Raw genomic sequence first — 26703 nt, 5'->3', positions numbered from 1 at the left:
GACACTATCAATTGCATTGTGGCATTTTGTATAATGTACAACTATTTTATGGATGGTTGTGCCAGGTATAAAGGCGGCTGATAAGCAGGACCACCCCACAAACTACTGTTTCTGTTCCCAGGTTCACTGAAATGGTCGCGAGCGCTCAAAACCGGAAGATCTTCATTGACTCTGTGATCGCTTGGCTGCGTCAGTGGGGATTTGATGGCATCGACCTGGATTTTGAGTACCCAGGGTCCCGAGGAAGCCCCCCGGAGGACAAGCAGCGCTTCACCGTCCTCTGTCGGGTACGTATGAACGCATCGACCGCTACACTGGTTTTAGCTGCAACTTTGTTATTTTCTAACACTTTAATGCTTTCCTCTTAATACTTTCCTCAATTGGCACTTCATGTGTGGCTAGAACGCCTAGTTTGCAGCCAGTAAGGAGCCCGGGAGCTTGTTTTTAGTGTTAGCCGATCCTGGACACAAGTCTCCTTAGTCGAAGACAGCTTTACAAGTAGAACGCGACCACAAATAAGATGATCCTGCCCTAATATGGCACCTTCCGTACTCCTTCCTGGAGCATACTGAGAAGCCCTCAGAAAGACCTCACCACAGCCCTGCCCAGTGAGCATGCGCGCGTAGAGGTCGTTGTGAATCACAAGAATTTGTCTTCATTAGACTCTGAGAGGGAGCTGAAGCACCGAATTCAGTGAGAAGGCCTTCAGGCACCAAGGGACCCCTTGCCCCTAAAGACACTAATGCAGCTGACCCGCAAGGCATTGGCCTGCTAATGGTGAATTTGTACCCATCTCTCGCAGTGGGTTGCCGCTGCCCCAAGTGGTCAAAACTCAGAGGAGGACATTGAGTACCTGAGGGAGGGAGCCAAGGAGATACACACCTACAAACCTAAAGAATACCACCGCATAGCCTGCTTCCAGGCTCTATGCATACTTACAGCCAAGAAAGTATATCGAGATAGATCTCATTCTTTTATTCTTAAAATCTTCCAAAACACTGAGGCTCCGAAGCTTCTGGAAGGGGAGGCGGTGATTGGGTAATGTGGGGGAGGGAGTTAGTTTTGGAGATACCAAAACTGACAAGGTATTTTCGGCAAAGCCAGATTTTTGGGTTATGGAGCTTTCCTAAAAGGCAGATTCATTACAGACAAATATTTCTAGAAGAATGTCTGGCTATGTTGACAGTCGTCACAGTTGGTTAGACTGCCTCGATCAAAAGAGTTGTGTCGGGTGGTGGTGTGATCTAGCCCAGGAACATTTCAATAGGAATGAAGCCCAATGACCCAGCACAGTGCAGTCTATGTGGCTTTCACAACCCTGGGGCCGGGTGAATTCCTTGCTGAACTGAAGTTCTGTGGAAGGGTTTGCTCCCCAGTAGTGGGTACTGCTGTACGTTTTGAACCTGGTCCTGTTCTAATCCTCCAACCCACTTCTCACCCTGGTTTTTCTCATCATTTTTGCATGGTCCTAACCTTGGAGAACCCACAGTCCCTACCTTAGATTCTCATTCTCTTTCTGGCTCTTCAAGGCTGGCTTTCCTTAGGCCCAGGTTGGTTCTGTGCCCTAAGGTGGATCCTGGCACCCTCCTACTGGCACAGAAAGGCAGGCGTGAAGTGCTGACAGTCGAAGGCTTGTGGGCACAGCAGCACAGGCCCTCTACCCCAAGCACGCGCTGCAGGCTGAAAGCCATCTCACAAGCCTCTGCCTCAGTCTCCTCTCCTCCCACCCTGCTCAGGAGTCCCATTGCGCAGCACTAACAGCTCGCCTGTCCCTGGCCTATTATAAGTGGCCTGCCCTTGGGGGGGATCCCTAAAGGCTGGATGTGTGCAGGAGTGACTCTATCCTCCTCGCTCTCAGAGAAGCCACTGGAGAGAAGGGCACTGAATCACTACAGGGTGATGCGAAGGTTCATGGTGGTGAAGTGGGGAGACCAAAGCCCTCAGCGCAGTGCTAGAGAAAAGATGACGCACTCCTCACAAGTTTCTGCTATTTGGCTTTCCAAATGCTGATGGTATACAACAAAGGATAAGACCAAAATAATGATTGGTCAAAATGTGTGGCACAATGAATGTCAGACGCCCACTCCAGCAGGGCTATAGGCTCTTTCAGTTGGGAGTCAACAAGACGGGTCTTCAGTGTGATGCGCAGTAACATAACTGACCTCATGCTCCACCCAGCAGGGATCCTACGCGAAAGGCAACAAACTGTCCCTCTTCTGGCTTCTGATGAACTCTGGATCCTGCTGCTCATCAAGAGCAGAACTATTGAGGATGGGTGGCTTTGGAAGTGGTTTACCATTTCCTGCGTGGAGTTTTAATAGGATCAATAGGAACCATTTGTGACCTTCATCACAGGTAACATCTGAAACAATTTATTTTCTTTTTAATTTGTTCATACTGTACAGCCAGCAGTGGCAGCTCCCCCACTAAGGCGGAGTAGCGTCGTCCCAATACCTTTAAGCAGCAAAAGAAAGGAAAAAATTAAATGACAATAACTAATGGTATTATCATTTCATTTTGTCCTCCTGCTGCGGCAGCTTGAGTGAGGGGGCATTGCAGGGCTGAAGAGCAGAGGAGTGGCATGAATCTCCTAAGTGAGCATTGACTGTTTGGTCGGCCCTTACCCTGATCTCCATGCAGGCTGCATTACAGCCTGCATGGAGAACATGCCCACTCCTACAGCCCCTGGCTGAGCATCACGGTGCTCAGACCAATCACAATGCTGTGTTGCAGAGTGTTGCAGAGTGTTGCAGAGTACTGATTGGCTGTGGGCATAGCTGCCAAGGTTTCAGATAGCTATGTGTGACATTCAAATAATTTCAGTGCAATTATGAGTTACATTTAAACTACCATGAGTGACACTTTCTTGCAAGCAAAAATCAAGCAATGTAGACAAGGGAAACATATAATTTTCAGAATTCACACTCATTTGAGCAACAAGAAACTCCAAGAAGATTTTAAAATTGCTGCAAAGTGAGAAGTGTGGCTCAATGATTAGAGCGGCAGACCCTGATGCAGAGGTCTAGCCTGGGACCAGAGTTCAATTCCCCGCCTCAGCGGGTCTTGGGCTCAAAATTCCACGAATCTGATAATTCTCGCCTTGGTGCCTATACCAATCATGGAGTCCCACTCTGCAACTCAATGCAATAGCTTGCTTAATCTCCACAACGGCCCCCACAACGCTAAGGATGCCTGGCCTCCACCTTGGGGGTGCACAGGAGTGGATGCCTCACAGGGAAAGTCAGGATGGGTTCCACAGCGGTATTCGTACAAGTGCCTTGAGACCCTTGCGGGTGAGTAGTGCACTATACAAGTACCAATTTACAATTTTTTTTTACTGCAAAGCACCAGAAACTGTGTCTCTTTCCAAGTGGGACCCGGTCCAACAGGAAGGATATACGAGAGCCCAACATGAACATCTTACACACGGAGGCATCTGAGCTGCCTAAGAGTCACACAGTCTCAGCTGACTAGCAGAAGACAGGCTGTCAAACACCATTTTGCATTATCCTCACAGGCTGAGGCCGGCGCAGTAGATTCTCATACAACATAGCAGACAACATAGGACTGTCAGAAACATGTTTTAAATTACCCCCAGAGATTTTCAGAAATAACCTGCAAACGTAAAGGAGGGGACAGAAACACACACTTGATCACTATGCAGCAAAGCCCTTTCTCATTCACGCAAGCCTCTTAAAGAACGTGGAGCCGTGGTCAATGTGTGGAGTGAATATCGCTGAAAAGCAAAGCCTCTAGAAATGTCGCCTCCTGCCACCAATCGCACACCTTTGATACCTAACCATCACCCACCCCTGGCCGCTATATTCCCACACCACACTCTCACTGTTCTACCTGTAGTGCCCAGCATTTCCAAGATGTCTTGTTTCAGGGTGGGGCTCCCAAGGCCGGTCGCGTGGTAGGTCCTGCCGATAGTCGGCGCAAATGCGGTGAAGAGCCGAGGCCAAGCGTGGGGAAGTAAGCAAGAGTTCACACTCCAGGCTTGACTTGGCATCAACGAATCCACCTTCTGATTTTCAGCAGCTGTGTGGAGAGACTCACTGGCGCACTTTATGTGTGAACAACTCCAGCGCAAGGAGGCCTGCCCCGGGTTGTTCACTCAACCACAAGCGCCCCGGTGAGTCGGCTCCTGAGTGCTAGATCACACATTGGTATTTATTTAAATTAACCGCAGTGCTAGTCTGCCGAGTCCGGCCGCTGGGGGCAGCAAGATGTCACGTGACGTGTGTGCTACAAATCTCGTCCTAAACTCCTGACTCTGAGTCACAGAAGTTATAGGAATGTAGCAAATATACCCTGCTGCTGCCGGTGGTGAATCCTACTACAAATGTTACATTGTAACACTTAGCAGCCATAGCTGCAGACTCCAAGGCGGCCCCGGGAGCTGTATGCAGGGCGCACTGCCACTTCTCCCTCCAGCGTTAGTTTCTGTACTGTCAGTGGTGTCTGGTTGCTAGCGCTCCTGCTAACAGCTCAGTAGGCGCTATATATGCGTGACAATGCATTTCAGTGCGGTGATGCGATCACCGCACTGAAATGCGTTAGTGTCACAAGTGAAGCGTGATACTTGGCAGGACTGTGCGGGAAGCGTGGGAGCCAAGGTGCTTCCTGCTTCCTCTTTTTTACAAGAAGCCAGGAAAAGAATGCAGGAGAGGCGGTGGCAGCAGGCTCTGGTGCTGCCGAAAGGCCAGGGATCGCAGAGAACATGGCTGCCTTGCTTCCACCTTATGGCTCTACCTCCACCCTCCACTTCCTGCCCAATTATCTCACTCTTACATGTTCTTTTTCAACCTCTGCTTTCGGCTTTGCCACTGTTTTCTTGAATTTCTTTCCATCTTCTTTAACCCTCATCTATTTAGCTATCTTTCGTTCGTGAGCAAAGTCTCATGCTGCACAAAAAGTTGCAATTTTGAAAAATGAGCGCCGGTACCCACCACGGGCAAGAACCAGCAAAAATTAAGCAATGTGTTTGCTTCTAGGAACTGCTGCAAGCATTTGAGGCAGAAGCAAAATCCAAAGGGCTGCCCCGTCTGCTGGTCACCGCTGCGGTGTCTGCAGGCAAAGGAACCATCGACGCCGGATATGAAATTGCTGAAGTCGGAAAGTGAGTAAAGGAATTCAGACTGCTGTTTACAAGCTACTGTAGAGCCTCTGAGTGTTTTCCTCTGCAGTGTTTATGCTGCTTTGGCTCGGTCATTAGTTCTACTACTTCCAGGTAATTATCAGCCAACTAAAGCTACCAAACCAACAACACCAACCTTTTAGAAAGGCTGAGAGGGACCAGCTTATAGAGAAACCAGGATATTAACAGGCCGCTTCCTCTTAAAGAGGATTGTACTGCAGAAATAAACCGAAGAGGAATCCTATATAATGGATAGTGCAAGGATCCTGGAGAATTTAGCATCCGTCTGAGAAACTGCTCAAAATTCTAAATGTCTCCACAAGCCGGTTGGAGATTAAGTGATTAAATGAACGCCACCAGCTTCGCGGTCGTTGCTGGGAGAAGCAGGAGACGTGAATTCCTCCGTCTTATTCCACTGAGTTTTGAAGTTTCCCAGACCAGAACCGCTCGGTGTGCGTCTACTGATGCTAAATTCTCCAGGATTCTTTCACTATTCATTATATAGGATTCCTCTTCAGTTTATTTCGGCTGTCAACTATTGCTCACCCATCCTTTGTCCTGAGGAAGTCCCGCCCTTGACGCATTGTAAGCTGCGCCAGTCTTTGGGGTCGAAACGTCGACATTGTAGTCACGCTAGTCTACGCAGTTGCATAGGCCCCAGCACAAAGTCATTCTTTGTCTTGTATTCATCCATTGAAAGCATTGGACAGCATTTCATTACTCCTGTTGCCCCTAAGTGTTGTTTATTTGTGTAATATATGTACAGCACATTTTTTCACATATCACCACAAAGTCACTTTTTGCACTTGAGTCCCTTTATTACCCTATTCTGTATTGTTCTATTGACAGCCATGTTCAGTGATTTATGTACAATACAAAATATTTTGTTGGACTAAAAAAAAAGAATTGTCCTTGTGGTTTGTTAAGAGTACAGGTTGGTTCTCCAGTAGGGACTTTGAACCTTGTATTACAATAATAGTTATTTCACAAAAAATCAAACGTTGTGAATAAGGTGATTTCACGTGTATTTTAAACATTATCCGAGGGGTCCTTTCACTAGAGCCCATGGTTCACTTGTTCCACTACTCTCTCGTGATACTGTCTTTCTATCGATCCAACTTGATTTTTCTGCTCTTCAGTTTGCTCTCATTCCTCTAAATGTTGGGGACTCACATCTCAGCAGAGGTAGCCGTCTTATGTTTCACTATCTAAGCAGGTTCTTGTTTCTTTAAATGTAAAATAGCACCTCCTTGGGGGATAAAGTTTAGTACATAACGAAAATGAGAAACAACACTCTTCACTGCATGTTGTCTGTTCCACAGCCATTACCAGGGAAGCATCACAAAAAACTTCCACAGCAGAACAGAATAGAAGGGCTATTTTAAGTTGAAAATAATCTACACAACAAAAAAGGAAACATTTTCAGCAAATTAAGCATTGAACTTTGTGTTCTTTGCTACCTATTTGTTAATTTGTTATATACAAAACACATAGGTTACACGAAAGAGACCCTTAAGCTATATAAAAACTTGCGGTTTCTTAAAAAGACAAATTATACACATTCACCAGATACTATTCAAGATGTTATTCATTAACAATTAATCATTTAGTTTCTCATTCAAGCACAAGAATTGAAATGCATTAATATTGCATTCCTCCCTCCCAGAAAGCATCTTTTCTATAAAATATATACAACCTTGCGCTAAATAGAAAAAACATAAGTGGTCAAGGTGCATTTTTTATACTGTGTTTTTCAATAGGACTCAAGTCGTCTTCAAGTGCTCACTGTTGGATCTAGGCATAGATACATCAAGGTAAAATCCGCTAGCAAAGGGGCAGATTCTCAGAATCTGCCCCTTTGCAACCGGTATTTTTGCATTTGGGATGCATCAAATGCAAAAATCGCAAATTAAGAAATCGCAAAATTGCAATTACTTGCATTTAAGGAATCTCAAATTGAGATTCCTTAAAAGCAATGTATTAAAGTTAAAAAAAAAATAGCGATTTCGCTAATAGTGCTTGCAAATTACCATGAAGTTGAACTTCATGGTAATTTGCAAAAACTTTGAAAAATGCACTAAAGTGCATTTTTCAAAGTTTCAAGTTGCGCACACACATGCCCTAAGGGCATGTGTGTGCGCAACATATGTGCACAGTTCAATTTAAGGGGTGCAACAGGGTGTCCCTTGGACCCCCCTGCACCCTTGAAATCGCATTCTCAATTTGCGATTCGCTAATTGCGATTTGCAAATTGAGAATGTCTTATGAATGGGGAGGTATTCCTTAATTGCGACTCTCAATTTGCGAGTCGCAATTACGGAATTTAAAAAAATTGCTATTTTTTTGTGATTTCTTCATGCATAGCATTTTGCTATTCCTTATTAGCGAATCGCTATTTTTCGCTATTAAGGAATAGCAAAATGGGTTCTTGATGCATCTGGGGGTTAGTCTTTCCAACGAGGAACAGCAGTACAGAATCCTGCATTACAATTTATTATGCGTGTCCTATTAGGAAACAATGTAAGATTCAAGACGTCAGCCCTCAAGATGAGATGCATACTCTTTCTTGATTTCTTGAAGCAACTGCTGCTTTGATTACACTGAGGTGTAAACATGAATTGGCATAAACAATGAAACACAACGTTTCCTTGCACAGAGTGTTTTACACTGAATGAAGCCATTCTTCAAGATTTGTTGTCTTAACACTGCTTTTAAGACTTTCTTCCTGTTTCTGTCAGAGTTTTAGATTTCATCAGCGTGATGACCTATGACTTCCACGGAGGTTGGGACACCTTCACTGGGCACAACAGCCCTCTCCATGTGGGGTCCGAGGACAAAGGCGATTTCGTTTACTTTAACACTGTAAGTTCACATTTGGCTCAATTCGCTTTTGGTGAGATGGGTCTGAGGGAACTGTGCCCTGTGCTGGTGGTTGTCTGGGGTGTGCACTGGCTATCAGGTCTGACGGAATTGGTTGCTGGGTTGGTGGTTGTCTGGGGTGTGTTCTGGCTATCGGGTCAAAGGGAACTGGCCGCTGGGTTGGTGGTTGTCTGGGATGTGAACTGGTTATCGGGTCTGAGGGAACTGGCCGCTGGTTTTGTGGCTTGTCTGGGGTGTGTTCTGGATATCGGGTCTGAGGGAACTGTGCCCTGTGCTGGTGGCTTGTCTGGGGTGTGTACTGGCTATCTGGTCTGAGGGAACTGGCCGCTGAGTTGGTGGTTGTCTGGGGTGTGAACTGGCTATCGGGTCTGCAGGAACTGGGCCCTGGGATGGTGGCTTGTCTGGGGTGTGTTCTGGCTATCAGGTCTGAGAGAACTGGCCGCTGGGTTTGTGGCTTGTCTGGGGTATGTTCTGGCTATCGGGTCTGAGGGAACTGGCCACTGGGTTGGTGGCTTGTCTGGGGTGTGTTCTGGCTATCGGGTCTGAGGGAACTGTGCCCTGTGCTGGTGGCTTGTCTGGTGTGTTTTCTGGCTATCGGGTCTGAGGGAACTGGGCTCTGGGATGGTGGCTTGTCTGGGGTGTGTTCTGGCCATCGGGTCTGAGGCAACTGGGCCCTGGGATGGTGGCTTGTCTGGGGTGTGTTCTGGCTATCGGGTCTGAGGGAACTGGGCCCTGAGATGGTGGCTTGTCTGGGGTGTGTTCTGGCTATCGGGTCTGAGGGAACTGGGCCCTTAGTTGGTGACTTGTCTGGGGTGTGTCTTGCTATCGGGTCCGAGGAAATTAGGCCCTGGGTTTGTGACTTGACTGGGGTGTGTTTGCTTGTCTGGGGTGTATTCTGGCTATTGGGTCAGAGGGAGCTAGGCCCTGGGTTGGTGACTTGACTGGGGCGTGTTTGCTTGTCTGGGGTGTATTCTGGCTATTGGGTCTAAGGGAGCTAGGCCCTGGGTTGGTGACTTGACTGGGGCGTGTTTGCTTGTCTGGGGTGTATTCTGGCTATTGGGTCAGAGGGAGCTAGGCCCTGGGTTGGTGACTTGACTGGGGCGTGTTTGCTTGTCTGGGGTGTATTCTGGCTATTGGGTCAGAGGGAGCTAGGCCCTGGGTTGGTGACTTGACTGGGGTGTGTTTGCTTGTCTGGGGTGTATTCTGGCTATTGGGTCAGAGGGAGCTGGGCCCTGGTTTGGTGGCTTGTTTGGGGTGTATTCTGGCTATCCCCAGTACTGCGTCCACTCAGTGTTGTACCAATGCTAGTGAGGCCTACTGTGTTTTTATTTGGGCTACCCCAGTGACCTCTCCATGGATTAATAATCTGCAACTGGTGATTTCGTCTCTGGTTGTTGGACCACTGTCGTTGAACTGTCTGTTTGATGTTGAGGCTGCTGCTGTTTACTTGACCACTGGGTGTTGTGGTTGCTGGTTATCTATTTATGGAAGCCATGACCTGCTCTCTGGGAGCCTTGTGGCAGCTAGTGATGTATCCCCTCAGCTTTGTGACTTGTTAGTGCTGATAGGGATTTGTCACCACAATACCGTATCCTCCCGTGATCTGTTTCCTGGGTTTCATGGCCCTGTCATAGCCCTGGGCCCCTTTGGAGTTGTAGTTTCTGTCCACTTCTACCGATAGCAGTGTAGCCCCCACTGGACGTTGCACTTACCGCCCAGATTGTCCTATTTACTTAGTGGAGCTGGGGACCTAGATTTTAGATACTGTAATTAGCCAGCAACCCTTAGCTCTGCAGATTACTCCCATGAACCTCTGTCTGGGAGTTGTGTGGCCGCAAGTGACCTATCACCAGGTTCTTGCGGCTGTCAGAAACCTCTCTTATGGTTCTTGTGGTCACAGCTGTTGATGTCTTATCTGGGTGTTCTGATAACCACATATGGCCTGTCCACTGGATCCTCTGGTCTCTGACTTGGGTGTTGACTCCCCTGGGTGCATTGGTCTCTGTCAGTAACCCCTCACTCTGTGTGCATGCCTGCCGCTGGTGACGTGTTTTCCATCTGTCTACCTGTAGGAGTATGCCATGAATTACTGGAGGGATAATGGCGTGCCATCCGAGAAGCTGATCATGGGGTTCCCCACTTACGGCCGCACATTCAGACTTGTTACTGCGGGTAATTGCAAAGTCGGCGCCCCAGCAGCAGGGGCAGGGTCTGCCGGAACCTACACTCGTGAAGCCGGCTTCTGGGCCTACTACGAGGTAATTTTGAATGGTTGAACATCTGGAAGAATAAAATAGTTATCCTATTTATTTATTGTGTTTCTCCAAATCCAAGTTGTGTTAATATGTGGCTGCTCCGGCAGATTTGCACATTCCTAGCAGGGGCTGAGCTCCACTTCATCGAGGACCAGAAGGTGCCCTACGCCTGCAAAGGCAACGAGTGGATTGGATATGACAACAAGGAGAGCTTTAAGCACAAGGTAAGTGGTGTTCATTGCTGGTCTGAGTGTAGTGTGTGCAGGGCATGCACTGAGCAGGTTCTCAGTGTGAAGTCATGAGAAGATGCACTTGCTATAAGATAGACCCTTGTCACAAAGCTTTTCCTACTTGACGCACAAGCTCCCATAGGTCGGGTTCTACCATAAAATGTGTCTCTGATAATGCCCAACCATAGGCACAGCAACTGGTGTCAGTCATGGTCGGTTGAAGGTCTCTCTTGGAGTGCCATATGCTTTGATACTCTTACACTGTTATATTTTCTTTTCTCCATGAGTCTGCATTTTACTTACCGGTCGCGCTGCTACTAACCGGCTGGGCCATGCCTTATACAACTGCTAATAAATAAATGGATGCATGAAAACAAGATTCATGACAGAATCAAAAATGATTGCGGTAGATCTTCACTTAGGCTTAGTATGTCATAGGATTCAACGATGGAGGTTATGGAGAAAATGCATGGAAGTAGTAACACAGATGATCTGAGAGTGACTGAAACTGCAACAGGCATAGAGAGCGTGGCAGACAAATGATCTCAGTTTTTTATTTTTTTAAACAAAAATTAATTGTAATTTTCATCATTAGAAACAACCCGGTGCGAGGCAAAGTGTCTGGATAGCATGCTTATCAATTTATAAAATACAGTTATCTCCATACTTGATCAGGCGGCACACCTGGAGACAGGATTTATATGCATACTGTACAATTTCAAAGTCGGCCCACCGCTACTTGAGTATTGTGCCCTTCCCACCCATCCCCTCACAACTCTTGCCTCTGCCCGGGTAGTCCTGTAATACCCGTGTTTTACATGGGTCCAGTGGTCCGTTAGGTTACTTAGTACATCAATGATCTACACACCCCGTACCGTGTAGTAAGGAAACAAGGTTAATTGTGCTCCATCTCCAAGCCACCTGAAGATAGTGGAGAACCAGCAGGGGATTCTCTCTCTGGTTCTTTAAAACAGCCCACTAGGTGGTCCCGTGCCCGGGGCTTGTCAATCAAACTGGGCCCCCTCCTCACTTTCTGGAATATTCCATGCACTTTTGTATCCTGACCATTCAATAAGGTCACCCCTCCACTTGGGCAGCCTGGGGCCTCTACTGCCCTCCAGTGCATGGTCATTTCTCACTTTGCGATGACCAAGGCCAAGTTCACAAATTTGGTAGGAACATTATTTCTGTTTGGAAGTAGGACTCTCCCAACAAGCAGGCCAATGGAGTACATGGGCTTGTTCGTAGAGTTGTCTTGTTAATGCATGCTACCACCTCTGTCTAAAAGTCTTCCAGAGTGGGGCAGGACCATATCATATGAAGCATCGCAGCAGCACGCTCGCCACATCTGTGGAAGGACGCCTCAGCTGCTCAGAAGGTCCTAATGATCTTACCAGGGGTGAGGTGTGCCCTACGTAAAAAATAAAACTCATTTAACTTGAATCTACCATTTGAGGACACTGTATACATATTGGGCAGTATTGTTTTCAATTACGCGTCTTAGAATTGGATCATAAGGTCCGCCCTCAATTTCTCGCGCAGTTCAACTAGGGGTGTGATGAGGTCACCCCTCAAGGCTCGATATAGGCAGGTAACTGCTTTGATAGGCTAGTCGTGTTGCAGAGAACCTGGCAGCATTGATGAATGGGGCGGCTCAGCCGTGCCAGTCCTCAAGTGAGTGCACCTCCACTGCTTTGTGCACAAGGAATTGCCCTCTTAGCATCTCAAAGGTGGCTAAGAAGCTGTGAAAGGTCAATAGCTCCCTGTACTGCTAAAGGTTACAATCACAGGTCACCCCGAATGTGGACCCTCCACCAGGCCCTTCAATGTCCCACCCCTTCCAGTAATGGAAGATCTCACGAGTAGGGCAGGCGGACGCCGGTACTCTGGAGATAATATAATGTTGCCGTAATGGAGGGATCATGAGAGAAACCCTGAATAACCATAGATTCTGAAAGAAAATAATAGTCAATACATAGTAAAAAAAGAGAGAGAGGAGGGACAATAAGAGAGAGTGACAGATTAAAATAATGCTTTGTTACATTAGTGTATTGGGGCAAAGATGACACTGATGCTACACACAGGCCAGATCATATGTGAGGATTTTGAGGTCGTCTCCATGTTTACATTGAAATCTGACACAAAATTACCTTGAGCCACTGGGGCTATTAAGAGGGGCTTTCAGAACTTTTCTACCAATTATTTGTGTTGTCAACTATTTTATATTTAAAGGAACAAATATATAAAGGTGTGTGCTAGGAGGGCGTTCCACTATATTTATTTAATTTTCTGGGACCATCAATCATTTTTAAAATGTAGGGTTGTTGTGTATAGAGGTCGCTTTACTCAAAAGCTGTCATTCTTTTTCTGCGCTAAAACCTAAACCCAGGCCCACGTCTGACCCCTCCAGGTCACAGGACAGATCCAGGACCTCACTCGTGTCAAGGGCCTGGCCTAGGCCTCTGCACACACACTAGTTTAGTATGAGGGTAAGGTCAAAATCAAAATCCAGATCAAATATCAGATACAGCTGGGCATTCAGGGCAGGAGAACATGGTTGCACAACATTGAGGGATATTGCCATCCCAGAACGCACAACAACCTCTATGTGCTATATATCTGAACATTGTGATCCCCAGGAGGGCGGTATGTTTGGGTCCTGTATATGCTATACCACCCTATGGCAGACCTGCCAACTTAAAAATAAGTTAAATGTATGAGGGGAGTAGCTTGGTTCTGAAAACTGGCTAAGAGGCACTTCTGCCCACTCCACCCAACAACTTCTCCCCGCCTCAAAATAAAGAAAATGCTTGCTGAGGCCACCACTGATGTCCTGGGGTTTCTTCACAGCCCTTAATGGACACTGGCTGCTTAGAGCACTCAACACCCACACAATCTCCTATAAAACACTTAGATACAACTCCTGGAACTGTCATGTGCGCAATAATGCTCCACACCACTTAGCTGGCTGTTTGCAGCCCCAGCTGTGCATCCTTTCACATATGCCAACACTCATAGACATAGAATGGCATCTAAAAGCACGAAATGAAACATAACAACCATATGCAGGCGAGCAACGGACAACTGCACACTCAGCAGAAGGAAGCAGATGGACATGGCCTTCAGAATATGCATCCATGCGTGTAAGGCTCTAAATGTGTCCATAAATGTATCTACCTGTCCACTGCCCAATACAGTCCATTACTAAACAGTACTGATATTAGTCTACCTCAACCTTTCCAGTCGTATCCAATATGACCACATCTAAAAAATAAGAAACACAACCCTTTAGAATATCAGTAGACCGGTATCAGCCTCCAGACAAGCTAGGTCCCAGAGATGTACATGGAACTAGAATTTCCATAATACTGCGTAACAAAATCTGCAGGATAAGCATGTGTAGCAGAACCTTTGTCTTAGAGATTGTGCTTAGAAAACTGGAGGAGGGCTCCATTGCTTGCTTCTGCATTGCAACAACAATAACTCCTTAAAATATCTCTTAGCTCCATTTACGTCTGTAGTTTTTCATGGAAATGATTTCTTAACATTGGTTGTGCCTGCTTCTCTAGGTCGACTTCTTGAAGGCGAGCCGCTATGGAGGTGCTATGGTTTGGGCCATTGATCTTGATGATTTCCGAGGAACGTTCTGCAATGAAGGAGCATACCCACTCATAGGCGAACTCAAGAACCTTCTTGGACTCAACACAGGTACTGGAGCAGCAACACTGTTTGTACAATGTGCAGGGGCCTGCAACTGACTTCATGCAGAGGTTTAATGTTAAAATAGACCTTTGGCTTGAGTGCCCACTCCAGAGGTAGGTGAGCCTCCAGACCTCATGTGGGTATCCTGGTGGAGCCAACTCAGCATAGCAAACTTTTAAGGGTGAAAAATAAGTACCAACAAGGTAGATAACAATATACAGAGGATATTCCTAGGATATAAATCCACAAACAATCCTACTATGTAGAAGGCCTATTTTATAAACAGAAATCAAATCTTCCCTATGTGGAGCATGTGGTGTAAATGGTCAAATCTTTCTGGAGTTAAAGTTGCTGCGAATTTTGCAGCACAAGGAGAACTCGTGATTCAAAATAGCATCTTTGCAAGCCTGCACGAAAGACAGATTCCGGGCTAACCACATTAAGGCTATAATGCACCTATAACACGTGATCCCAGTTTTCTTGGATTAAAAATGCAAGTGTGTATAAGGCATATGTAAGAGATAAAATGAAGAGGAGGAACCATATGAAAAACAGAGTCACAATTTGAAATACAAAACACATCCAGAATTGACAACATCGGCTTGCTATTGGGAAAGGGTCCCATTCTCTTTGGTGTTGCTTACAGTAATTTTCAAAACACATTGAGAGAATGCTTCACATGTACTGGTATTCAAATTCATGGACAGTAAAAGATTTCTAGGCATTTCTCTGATACGAAGCTGCCATTTTCCACCGATGCCCCGGGGCCCTGAGTAATGCTGCACTGCTCATTTGATGCCAAGTATTTCTACTTGGTTCCTGACCCTCCTGTGAGTACAGTTGCAGAGCAGCTAAGGCTTTAGAGCTAACGAGACTACCAATAACACTCAGTAAAGGCCACTGTTTAGTCAAGCATGTTTGTAAGAGTCGAAGGGGCATATCATTAACGAGGTGATATAAAAGTATCGCTGCTTTTGCGTTCGAAAAGCGGCGATAATTTTATCGCCTAATCACCAAGGTCACGCTATCGCGTGAAATCTTGCATCAGCACCTGTTTTCTGAACGCCCAGCTTTGCATCTCTAATGAGATGCAAAGTGGGCGTTCCTGCCCTGACATTACTGGAGAAATGTCGCTAAGCGACATTTCTCCAATTAACAAGGGGCACGCTAACCTGCAGAGCGGCAAGCAAAGTAGCGACAACCTCTGTTATCGCTACTTTCCTTACACCTGCTTCGAGACTGACTTAGCCATGATATCCTATGTAAGGTGGCTAAGTATGCCTCGCCCTATCATCAAGCTAAGGCCAAACTTTGTGAGATAATCGCTGGATTTCCAGCGAATATCTCACATTTGGCAGTTAGCGCTTGGAATTTTATCGCTTTTGAGATAAGCATTGCTAATAGCTCGCTATGTCAGCGATAGAATTCTACGTTACCCGGCGATAATTATCCTAGCGCTAAGTGTACTTAGCGATAATTATCGCCGGTCCTTGATGATATGCCCCGAAATCTTTTTATAACAGCAAAGCACAGACCAGTTACAAACACCCAAAGTAGGCTCAGTTGGGATAACTATATTTAGATCCCCATGTGTGATAAACGGCTGGTTGCGGTCTATGGGTTGTGTTTTTTGCTGGTTGTGGTCTCAGCCGCACCCAAGGCTCTGGGGCTTATCCTGAACCCACTGCGTTCACCAGTAACTATAGGAAACTCTAGCTTACGGACAGGCTCCTTCTGCACATTTAAACCGAAATGGGTCAAAATGTCCTGCTATCAGAGCAACCAGCCGCCGTCAATGGAACACATTCCATAGAATGGAACACATTCCATGGACCAGGAGGGGAAGGGAAAAATCCATCTGTCCCTCTAGAGATGGAAAATAGATAATTCAAGGAATCCTGTCTGCAGGCATAGCAGAAAACTGATCATAAGAAACGAAGATAACGTTTTGCATAGGCTGTATGGGAGAGAACACAAGGTGGAAGGGCTAAATGCAGAGATTCTGAAAAACACCAACAATTTTAAATATATACACTCTCAGAAACATTCTGATGGTTGAAGGATCAGTGCAGATTTACCAAATGGTACAGTCCTTCAGTGATCCTGGCAGGTGCTCATCCTGGGGGGATACAGTGTGGTTACAGATGCCTCTTGGGATGAGACTAGACCAACTGAACACTTTATATTGCACTGTATTACTCTGTTGCAATTGTACAGCCCTGATGAGTGAACAAAGTGTTCAGGGTGGTAAAAATGTTACTCTATTGGTATTGCATGCTTTGTAGACTGCGAGTTTGTATGGTGGTCTATGCAGATCATTGTTGATGTTACGCATAAGGGGCCTCATTTATGAGGCCCCTTGCGCCATCGGAACTTCACTCTTCATGAAGTTCCGTGGCGCAGAAGCTGTATTTATCAGGCAGCAGTACGCCAGTTTTTGTGGCGTACTGCTGCCTGATAAATATCAGTCCCTTTAACGCAGTGTTCTGCGTTAAAGGGGCGTGCAATGGGTGTTGCTGGGGGCGTTCCCAGCAACATCCATGGCCTTTTGACACTGCCCCAGATTTACGAGAAATCGTAACTCTGAAGCAGTGCCCAAAGCTTACGCCTCCCCAGGGAAGGCGTAAGGGAGGTGCAACAGGGAGAAATGTCTTTATTTCTCCTCGTTTTTCCTTTTTCTATGTGTGCTGCATTCTACAGCACACATAGAAAGAGGAAAAGCCTCTTGTGATTATTTTTGTACAGAGAGGTTTCCCTTCCTGTACAAAAATAATCTTCCCCGCAACGCAGGCACCCTTGCACCATTGTGCAAGGGTGCCTGCGCTGGCGCAGGCAGCCCATAGTGCGCTGGCGCAGGGAAAAAGGAGAGGAATGCGCCATATCTTATAGATACGGCGCATTTCTGCCCTTTTCTTTTGCCGTAGGGAAGCGCAGCAGGAAGGCCTGCTGCGCTTCCCTACGGCAAAAAGTCATAAATGAGGCCCCTGGTTTGGAGCCGTGTGCTAATCAAGTTACAACAAAAATGTAGCTGAGCTTAAGCTTGGAACTGAAAGATGTAAGAGATAAGCACATTTGCATATGCTTACTGGCTTTTGTGTAGTTGGATAAAAAGCTTATCTGATATGTTTTCTTGGTTGGCTGATTGTGAGTTTGTTGTCTAGCCTGAGGGGAAGCTTTGGGGGAAATGCATTAGATTTAGATTTAGTGGGGTCATTGAATTATGACATGATGATCTTTTAGTTGTACTTGGCGGCGGGTGATGCATATGAAGATAAGAGTAGAACATTCAGATATGCACCATAAGCTGCAAACGTCACCTGTTTGGGAACATCCAGGCATTTACCACTTGAATACACATTGTCTGAAAGGAGGGATGGCCAGGAGTAGTGCTTGTCTAGAATTGAGCATCTTGCTTTACGAATATAGCCATAGTTTAATTTGGAGGAAGGTATATACATGGTAAGCCTTAAACTAGCTGAGTCGGACCACAGGCAGCCAGTGGAGTGATTGTACAGCGGAAGTAACATGGGCGTGTATGCCTAGATGTGGTAGGTGTCTGGTGGCCGCATTCTGGTTTCTCAAGTATTTGAAGTAAAGCAACAAGGGTCCCAAGAGACAGTCCGGTTCCATAATCTGTGATATCTAGATGAGAAGATACAAGTTTGTATGGTGTGGAAGGTGTTTTTATTCACTTAATATACTTATAGTGTAAACAATATGTTGGAGTCAATGATCGCTTCTGAGTTCATCTTAAAGACTGTTGATGGTGGTTTAGGTTTCTGCGGCCAGATAGTGGTGGGCTGGACTTTGCAATTTCCACTGGCGAGAATCTTTGTTTTTGATGCATGGAGCTTGACGTGGTTGAGCAACATCAAGTAGTCCATTGCATAGAGTCAACGACAAAGAGAACGGGAGGCGAGGTCAGAGTGTTTTTGAGCTTTAGGACGATCTGGGTGTTATGACTATAGTTATCGCAGATAAGGGGGAGTGATTTGATGAGACCTGATAATGGGCTGAGGAGTGGATTTAAGAGAAGTGGAGAAATAGTGGAACTCTGGCATAAGAGTTGAAGGGTGCCTAGGAAAGGTAAAAGAAATATGATATTGGTTCTTTCACAGAAGCACAAGGGAATCCAGTCTGGGTGGTGTACCTTCAACACCGAAGTCACTCAGTCTCTAATAAACTGTGTTGAATGGAGGAGCGGAGGAGACAGTCATGGGGCAAGAAATAAGAGAGAGAGAGTAGGGGAAGGAGACCTGACAGAATATGAAAAGGAAAGGGATAGAGGAGCGAGAGGAGAGAGGAAGGAAGGAGGAAGTTGGGTTGGTTGAAAAGAGTTTGTTTGGGAAGTGAGGTCAGATGCAAAGATTTGGAATATAGGAGATGTTTCCGCCTAAAGAGAACAATCCACGGGGCTGGAATACCTATCGGAGGTAGTGAACATGAGGATGTCTAATCTACTATAGGACACTCTTCCCAACCCCCTAGCATATCGTCAGACTTTGAAATCCACCCAGGAATCACTGGGTGTAACCCTCTGGAAGGTACCTTTTTCTTTTTTTTTTTTAAATCACCGTATTATTATTGGTTTTTTGGGTCCACTAAGGAGCAGCAGAGCTTGGACCCACTAGAACACAGACACCTTCCCAAAAGTGACCAAGCATCTTATGTGTCTTTGGTGTACATTAAAAAAAGATAGATGTGCAAGATGTCCCAAACAACAACTGTTATGAGTCTATACGTCCATCTATTAGCATCATGGGTACAACTCATTGGAAGAGCAGATTCTCCAACAACAAAAACTATTAATGCGGTCTGGGGCTAGCATGGAGCAACAAAGGTGCCATCCACTGGAAGCCATAGCTATGCACAATATATTATAAGTAAATAGGGTACATCTGGGAACAGTGGCAGAGGAGCAACACACCGTAGGTATAGCTTTCCAAAACCACCCACTATAATATGAGTCTGGGTTCAACTATGGGTGGCAGAGGCGCAAGCCTAACACATGCATACCGAACACATGCTCAAAGGCATGTTACAGACAGTGGTCTTCAAACTTTTTATTGGTGTGCACACCCTGCCACTAACGTAAAATATTGTCATCAGGACTCAACAACAAATATTGTCTCGCAATTATTCAAGAAACAGAATGTCAGGGAATGTTAATAGGGCTTGAAAGCACATCATTTCACAAACATAGAAAAATCGGATACACAGGTCTGCTTTTCATTGTTTCAATAATTATATTCTGTGCAAAAAGAAAGCCCAACATTTAAAGTGAGATGACGGAGGAGAGGGGCATTTTAAAAGAATAATTTACAAGTAATGTTATGAGTTACATTTTTCTTACAATAGATTTCATTTGTGAAATTAGAAATACATTGTAAGCAAGGGAGCAAAACGTGTACTGGACATTAGAGGGCATCCAAGACATTTTGCAAAATTGATGTTGATTCGTGCTTTTCATTTTTGTCACACTATCATACCCAGCTGGCCATTGGCCCCTTGTCATTTGTGACACGTGGGGTAGTGCTGGAATTTTACCCAAAACCATTGCTTTTGTTGGAATTTCCGAGCCCATACTTGCAATGGTAGAGTGAAACTACAAGTTTCAAAATGCAATGCACTGTTGGCTATAACGCTAGACCGACTAAATGTGCTGCAGAGGCATCGAACCACTGGGCAGGTGTTCATAAACACTGCAGCTAGGTTCATTTGTCAGTTTTAAAAGCACACTGAAATTCTTAGTTGCCAATATGCAAATATCATCACTGAGATGCTTTATGAAACTTTAGTGGGTGAGGTAGGTAATAGGTTATTTGCAGGACCTCTTTTGGCACCTACTCCCATCCATTGCATAACTGACATGATTCCCGATTACATAGTGCCACGGGGCAGCTTTCCTTTCTGCCCCTAAATCACAGCACTGTTTTTCAGCATGATGTGCATCTGCATTCACCAGGGACGTAGCGTGATGGGAGTGGACTCTAAACTCAACAATCAACCAACAGACACAATAACTGTAATGTTCATCCCAGTGCTGTCTTTTGGAAAAAGAAAATATTTTTAATTCTGCAGCAGTACAAATACAGAGTAATACACTAAATATGATTCCCTTGTGGGTGCGTTATCCCTTCTCCTCTATCCTTGGTCTCTGCCATCTGGGTGAGCCTATTTAAACTGGCATTCAGATTCAATATAAAAAAAAAAAAAGCCAGGACGGGTTCCCTAGCGGTATGAGTACAGCGCCAGGACACACTGCTTGCCGGGGTATCAGTGCGCTTTACAAATACGTCTACATTTACATTTACATTTACATAAAACTGTCTCCCATTGGTCTTTGATATAAGCATGAATAAGATTCAGGAGCGAATTGTTCTTTCCCAAGTCAAAAGAGGAGTAAGTTCACGGTTCACTCTTGTTCTTGTAGATAACATATCAGTCTTTAGACCTCACCTCACTGCATTCACAGTGGCCAAGTCCTACGCTAGGCAGGGCCTTGCAATAATCACATGCGACAGCAGGACTGGCCAGGGTATATGGCATGGTATTTTCAGTCCCAATCTAGGTTTATAAATACAGAAAGTTAAATACTGCCCTGATTTGGGCCAATAAACATGTATTTATTTATTTTTGACGGTTATAGGCGCGCAGCTACCCCCAATGGGGGTGTCCCAGCGCTATGGACAGAGGGCAGTAGTCAGTATCTCAGCGTGGCTAAGTGTTGGAGAACAGCCAGGTTTTTAAATTGCGCCGAAACTGGCATTCAGATTCAATCATCTGAAGAGATAGTGGCAGGCTATTCCATGATTTAGCAGTAATAACTGCAAAGGCTCTGCCCCCCATTCTGGAGCGACGTAAACGGGGAGGGCGTAGAAGGCATAGATGATTTGATCTAAGTGATCGATTGGACCGGACAAGCTTGAGCTATGCAGGCCCTTGACTTTATATTGCTCTAAATGTCAGGACCAGGGATTTGAACTGTATGTGGCTAGTCACAGGCAACCAGTGTAGCTTCTTCAGACGAGGGGAGATTGAGTGACGATAGGGGATATTACATATCAGCCTTGCCGCTGCATTCTGTACAACCTGTAGACGTTTAATCTAATAGGCCAGAGCTCCCACATGCAGACTGTTTGCATATTCCAAGTGTGATGTTATAAGAGTGTAAATGATGGTCTTACGTGTGTCCATAGGCAGGAAAGGGAGAATTTTACGAATCATGCGAAGCTTACCAAAGCAATCAGAGGTGACCTTATTTATTTGAGCCTTGCAAGACAACTCGTTGTCGAATTTAAAACCCAGGTTCCTAGCTGAGTTCATCGGCAGTTCACATGGCAAGACAGACGCAATACAACCGGCGCCAATACATCTAGCATGCTAGATGCCATTCGGACACTACTGAGGCACAAGCAGCAAGGAAGATGCAGCCCAGTCTGGGCCGATGCCAATGGCAATGCAGATGCAGCCCATCTCAGGCTAATGTGTTGAGTTTTGCGATTCTCAACTGGAACCCCAGAGAGACACCGGGAGGCTCTCTACAGCACAGGTCACCCCAGCCTTACTTCCACATAAAGACCTGCTTTCTCTGGATGCTTCTTAGGCTAGGAGTACAATGGGCTTCTCCTCCTCTTGGAACAGGCAGCTTTCTTCCCTCTCACAGCCGGTGGGCAGACTTATAGGCATTAGGCTGACCCTTAGCTTCTCTAGCAGAAAGGGCAGACTTCAGGTGTTATCCCCTCACCTCTGTGAGACTGACTGTCATGCAGACACCAGCTCTAGTTACTCATGGGTCCTTAAAGTACTATGCGGACCACTCCTTTCCATGAGCATACAAATCTTTAAACTGGAATAAAGTGGAGTTGTCTGGGTCCCATTTTCATACACAATTTCTAGACAGGAGATGGTGATACACTGTCTCAAACTTCAGAACTGGTTTGGGATGATTCGTTCTTTAGTGTCCTTCTCAGCCAGCTATCCACATGCAGACTTTGCGTAAACTGATGCCTCTCACATCAGGTATAACTGGGGCTGTTTCCAAGAATGAGCGCCCACAACATGGCCACAGTGAAGTGTGAGGTTTCCGTGACTGGCTATCAGACTCTCTGAAGCAGTAATCAGGGACAGACAAAAGGGCAGGCCTGACCTAGAAACTTTCCTACTTTAGAAAACAGAAACTGTGGTTCTACTCCTCACCCCTACCACTGATCAAATGGTAGTGCTAAGGAAGAATTAAACAGCAGCTCCTTGCTAACAGAGTTGGAATTTATAAAGATTGCCCTCACAGGGGTTGGATTGCCACCTTCCTATCAACACCCACACTCTACATGCACTCGACATACATAGAGGATGTCAGAAAAGGTTCTTACTTTCGTGAAACACTGTAACTTTACAAAAGGGGAGCTGCAGGTCACACTCTCACTGACACAGGTCTGATCACACTAGATTCACAAAACATGGGTCACTGCGACCACCGTTTCTTGTGTTAAACCCAGGACAGGGACAGTAGCCCATGAGGGTATGCTTGGTGCACCCTTCCTGGTCACAGGACAAGTCTAAACCTTGATGTTGTCAAGAGCATGCCTAACCCTCTGTGCACACTCTAGATTATTGTCATGAAAGGACCAAAAGAAAAGCCAGGGGACTGGATACGCATGCAGGCAGGCACTCAGAGATGGGGTACAAGCAAGTAAAACCAAACAGCAGATAATCCGGTCCCAACAGGGCCAACTCATTAGGAGGCTCAGCTTCTGAAAAGTACTTTGGGGCAGATTTACAAGCCCTGTACGCCACATTTGCGCCGCTGTTGTGTCACTTTTGTGACGCAGCGGCGGTGCAAATCCAGCGCCATGCTGTGGGGTATTTACAATGTGACGCATCTAGGGAGATGCATCACGTTGTAAAGCCCTGCGCCACATGTGGGCGTTACGACGCGGGGGGGGGGCCTTCTGGTGCAGGAACGCTCCTAAAAGTGGCTGAGTGAAATCTACACTTTTACGGCCATGCTGTGTCAAAACCCTGCGCCTGCTTGAAGCAGGCGTAAGGATTGACGCAGCATGTTAGGAATCAGGGGCAGCCCCAACTTTGCAGGAGCGGCGTCACGCTTGCGACGCAACTCCAGCAATGCATCACCTTTACGGCAGCAGATGCGTCATGCACCTGTCTATTCTTGCCCCAGTGTGCACCGCATTGTAAATGCGGAGCATCCATGCTGGCACAAGAGGTGTCTGCCGTGACGCAAAATAACTGGTGCATCCCTGCTGATATGCAGGGATGCGCCAGTTATTGTAAATCTGCCACACGTATATAAAGTAAGGAGATCTATCTTGGTATGGCAATGGGGCTACATGTTGGAAGCCAAAAGGTCTTCAAAACCACTAAGCATAATGTGAGCTTGAGTCCACTCAGGAAACGAGGAAGGAAATGTAATGAGGCAGGAAGGCCAAGGAAAGTCAATCATTAGCTGGTGTACTGCAGCTTACCAAGCATGTAGCTTCTGAAATGAAGGTAGAAATCACTTAGTAAACAGCACCAACTATAGTAGGCAGAGCAGCCTGCGTAAATTCAGTAAGTCAAAAAGGGATCAGGATGGTGGACTTCTAGACTGGTTGCAGTACGATCCTCGCCTTCTCTGCTGGTTTCTCTAAGCGTTAGTGGGATGGTCAGGGTGCAGAGGTGGTAGCTTACAAAACCCAGGAGTCTGGCATGGGTTAAGACGCAGGAAGCAATACTGAAGGGCTGATAGAAATTAGCCTTTAAATAGGAGATAGGAGTAAGCAAGGTTCAAGTGGGCAGAGGCATATAACACTGGGTGAGAGAGAGCACTAGGATAGAGAACCAGTTGACTAGAAGTCCAGGTTCTCACATTTTACTCAACAAGTGATACACAATAGGGTCTGGCAACATCACGGGTAAAACACAATATGCGCACAGGACGGACTGGGATAGTAAGCAGTAAGAAAGGTCATGGTCTGTAACCAAGACAGTTGCAGTGCACCCTACTGCACTGCCTGCCATCACTCATGCTCTCACGGCTCATGCTCCTAACATTAATCACTCTGTGATGAGTGAGCAATAAATAGACAGTTTTCACACAGTTGTATCGTGATGAGGAGCTACTAAGCCGAAGAAGTACCGACAAAGCCTATTTGTCTGGCATTTAAAGGAAAGTGCTAATGCTTTGACTGATGAGATTGTGTGTCATAGTAAGAGTCAAGGGACAGATGAATGGATTGATGAGCCAGCAGATGAATAGATAAATGAATGTGTGAGTGCATGGATGAGTGAGTAAATGGATGGGTAGATGAACTAATTGGTGAGTGACTACATTTGATATGGCCACAATAAACATGTCATGACGCGATGGGAGCATGGTGAGAAATGGTGTAAGTGATGGTGAGAATGTGGCAGCAGCAACAGCGTGACTGTAGTGAGAGATGTGAAAGTGTGAAGATTGATGGAGAAGTTGCATAGGAACGATTGTAAGGGGTGGTGAGGGATGAAGGTGAGTGAGATTATTTATGAGCTAAAGAATATTGTCAAACAACTGAAAGGAATTAATAACTTTTTGCTCTAAACTCTTGCTTTCGCTGCTTTATGGGATTCGCTGAAAGACCATTTGAGGCGCAGGACGTTGTTCGCGACTTCTGTCATCCCTTGCTGTACATCTGCATGAATAGCTGATGCAGATTTCAGCAATTTTAGACAGTAGTTAATAGATGGTACCTTCAAAGAATGAAAGGCACCCATATATGTTTGTGGGGGTCAAAATACAATTTTCCGATCACCCACAGTAGGCTTTACTGAACTGCGTGTCTCCTGCAAAGATTGGGCATAGGGGGAGGGCACGCAATGGTCCCACCTATCTGGTTATTCGTCTGAGTGAGTGGGCACTGTGTCTGAGCAGCAGCAACCATTTCCCGAGCTGCTGGGTAAGTAGCAAGGCCAAAATGGCATTTCCTCCTTTACTACCATTGGGATAAACTATGACTAAGCATCTCCCCAGCTGCTCATGTACACGTCACCGTCACATGCACTGCATTGCAGCTCAAGCCCCTTTGTCACATTTCTTCCAAAGGGAGAAGATGTGGTCTAGCAGGTAGCGTTTGGAACTGGGGAACCATGTTCAAATCAGGCCTTGGCTCAATATCCTGTGACTCTGGCCAAACCACGTAATCTCTGCCTACTAAAAATATGTAAAATAATCTTGTTCTTTAGTAAAATGCTCTAATGCCATCAAGCCAAATTTGCATCATTTAAAACAGCAAAAGAAAAGAAAACTTGTACAGCAGATTAATAAATCAACTGTACCAATTAAACGGCCGGGTGCCTAAAGAGAAAGATCTATTGTGCCTGCACTGAAACACGTAAGGGATTTTTAAGTTCACTATAGCTAGCAAAATCTGGTGTAACGGGGAGTCCAGGATTAGAGCCCTGATCTACAACTCACACAGCCAAGTAACCATTTGCTCTATCCTCTGTCTACATGATCTCCTTAACCCTAGGAAGGAAAAACTAATTGTATTTCTCTATCACCTTCAGGAGATTGCATCCCACCACCTTCAACTGTGCCGCCACCCACAACACCCGGAGGAGGTGGTGGAGGAGGAGGAGGAGGTGACGGTGGGTTCTGCACTGGTAAAGAAGATGGCGTCCATGCTGATCCAGAGAACAACAACATGTTCTACGAGTGTTATGGAGGCTATACCTACCACAAGCAATGTGCAGCCGGCCTGGTCTTCAATCCAAGCTGCAAATGCTGCGACTGGCCCTGAAATACACACTCACTGAACAACACATTGTGCTGATGTCAGTCTTGTAATACATGATTACACCATGATCCTAAACGCAACTAATAAACAAACGTTTTGAGGCCTTGATTATAGTGTCTGTGAACTATGTATCGACATGCTGTAGTATCCATTGGCCGGAGCTGCATGTTCCAAGCTTACCTGGAGTCCACTTTTGGGTCTTCTACAACTTCACTTACATTGTGAATAATGTATCTCCATTCTCACAGTTATTAGATAAAGCCAGAATTCAAATAGAACCAGATGCGTATTATAAGCAATGTCCCATTCATCATCTGAACAACAAACTCACCTTTTGTTGGTAGTGGGACCTTTCTTTACCAAGTATCGAGTTTATAGAGCTTACTTTGTCTTTCTATTTGTCTCTTCTCCAATGGCCCTCTTTGTTGAAGATTCAGCAGCGAATCATACTATTCTTCTTAATTTTCTTTATCCCTTTGTTCCAAATCATACATTAGATCTCCACCCAATCTATTTCTTGCTGTATTTCTACTCTTTATTCCTCCTTACTTTCATGACACTCTGTTCACATTTTCCCTCTGGTCTTTTCACCCAGGACAATAACTCCCAGGTTTGCACATGTTTACTTTCTGAGCTATTTAATTAACCCCTATAAGGCAGCTCCATCTAGATTTGTATTTAGGATGTCATATGTTCATGTGCCTGCACTTACAACAATGTCT

The 26703-nt window shown here is 45.7% G+C and overlaps 1 protein-coding gene across 1 annotated transcript in view; it reads left to right on the top strand.

Moving 5' to 3' along the window:
• Nucleotides 1-26089, top strand: part of LOC147712852 (acidic mammalian chitinase-like) — a 68805-nt gene extending 42716 nt beyond the window's left edge. Inside the window, exons 6-12 of the mRNA XM_086923516.1 lie at nucleotides 122-287; nucleotides 4998-5122; nucleotides 7879-8002; nucleotides 10093-10278; nucleotides 10383-10499; nucleotides 14075-14213; nucleotides 25752-26089. Of these exons, the coding sequence (XP_086779642.1) occupies nucleotides 122-287; nucleotides 4998-5122; nucleotides 7879-8002; nucleotides 10093-10278; nucleotides 10383-10499; nucleotides 14075-14213; nucleotides 25752-25984 (1090 nt within the window). The 3' untranslated portion in view covers nucleotides 25985-26089. The remainder of the gene's footprint in view (nucleotides 1-121; nucleotides 288-4997; nucleotides 5123-7878; nucleotides 8003-10092; nucleotides 10279-10382; nucleotides 10500-14074; nucleotides 14214-25751) is intronic.
• Nucleotides 26090-26703: the final 614 nt, after the last annotated feature.

The sequence above is a fragment of the Lissotriton vulgaris genome, chromosome 5 (genome assembly GCF_964263255.1).
Source record: "Lissotriton vulgaris chromosome 5, aLisVul1.2, whole genome shotgun sequence".
NCBI lineage: Eukaryota > Metazoa > Chordata > Amphibia > Caudata > Salamandridae > Lissotriton > Lissotriton vulgaris.
The sequence above is the reverse complement of the archived record's forward strand: the minus strand, read 5'-3'. Positions and strand labels throughout refer to the sequence as shown.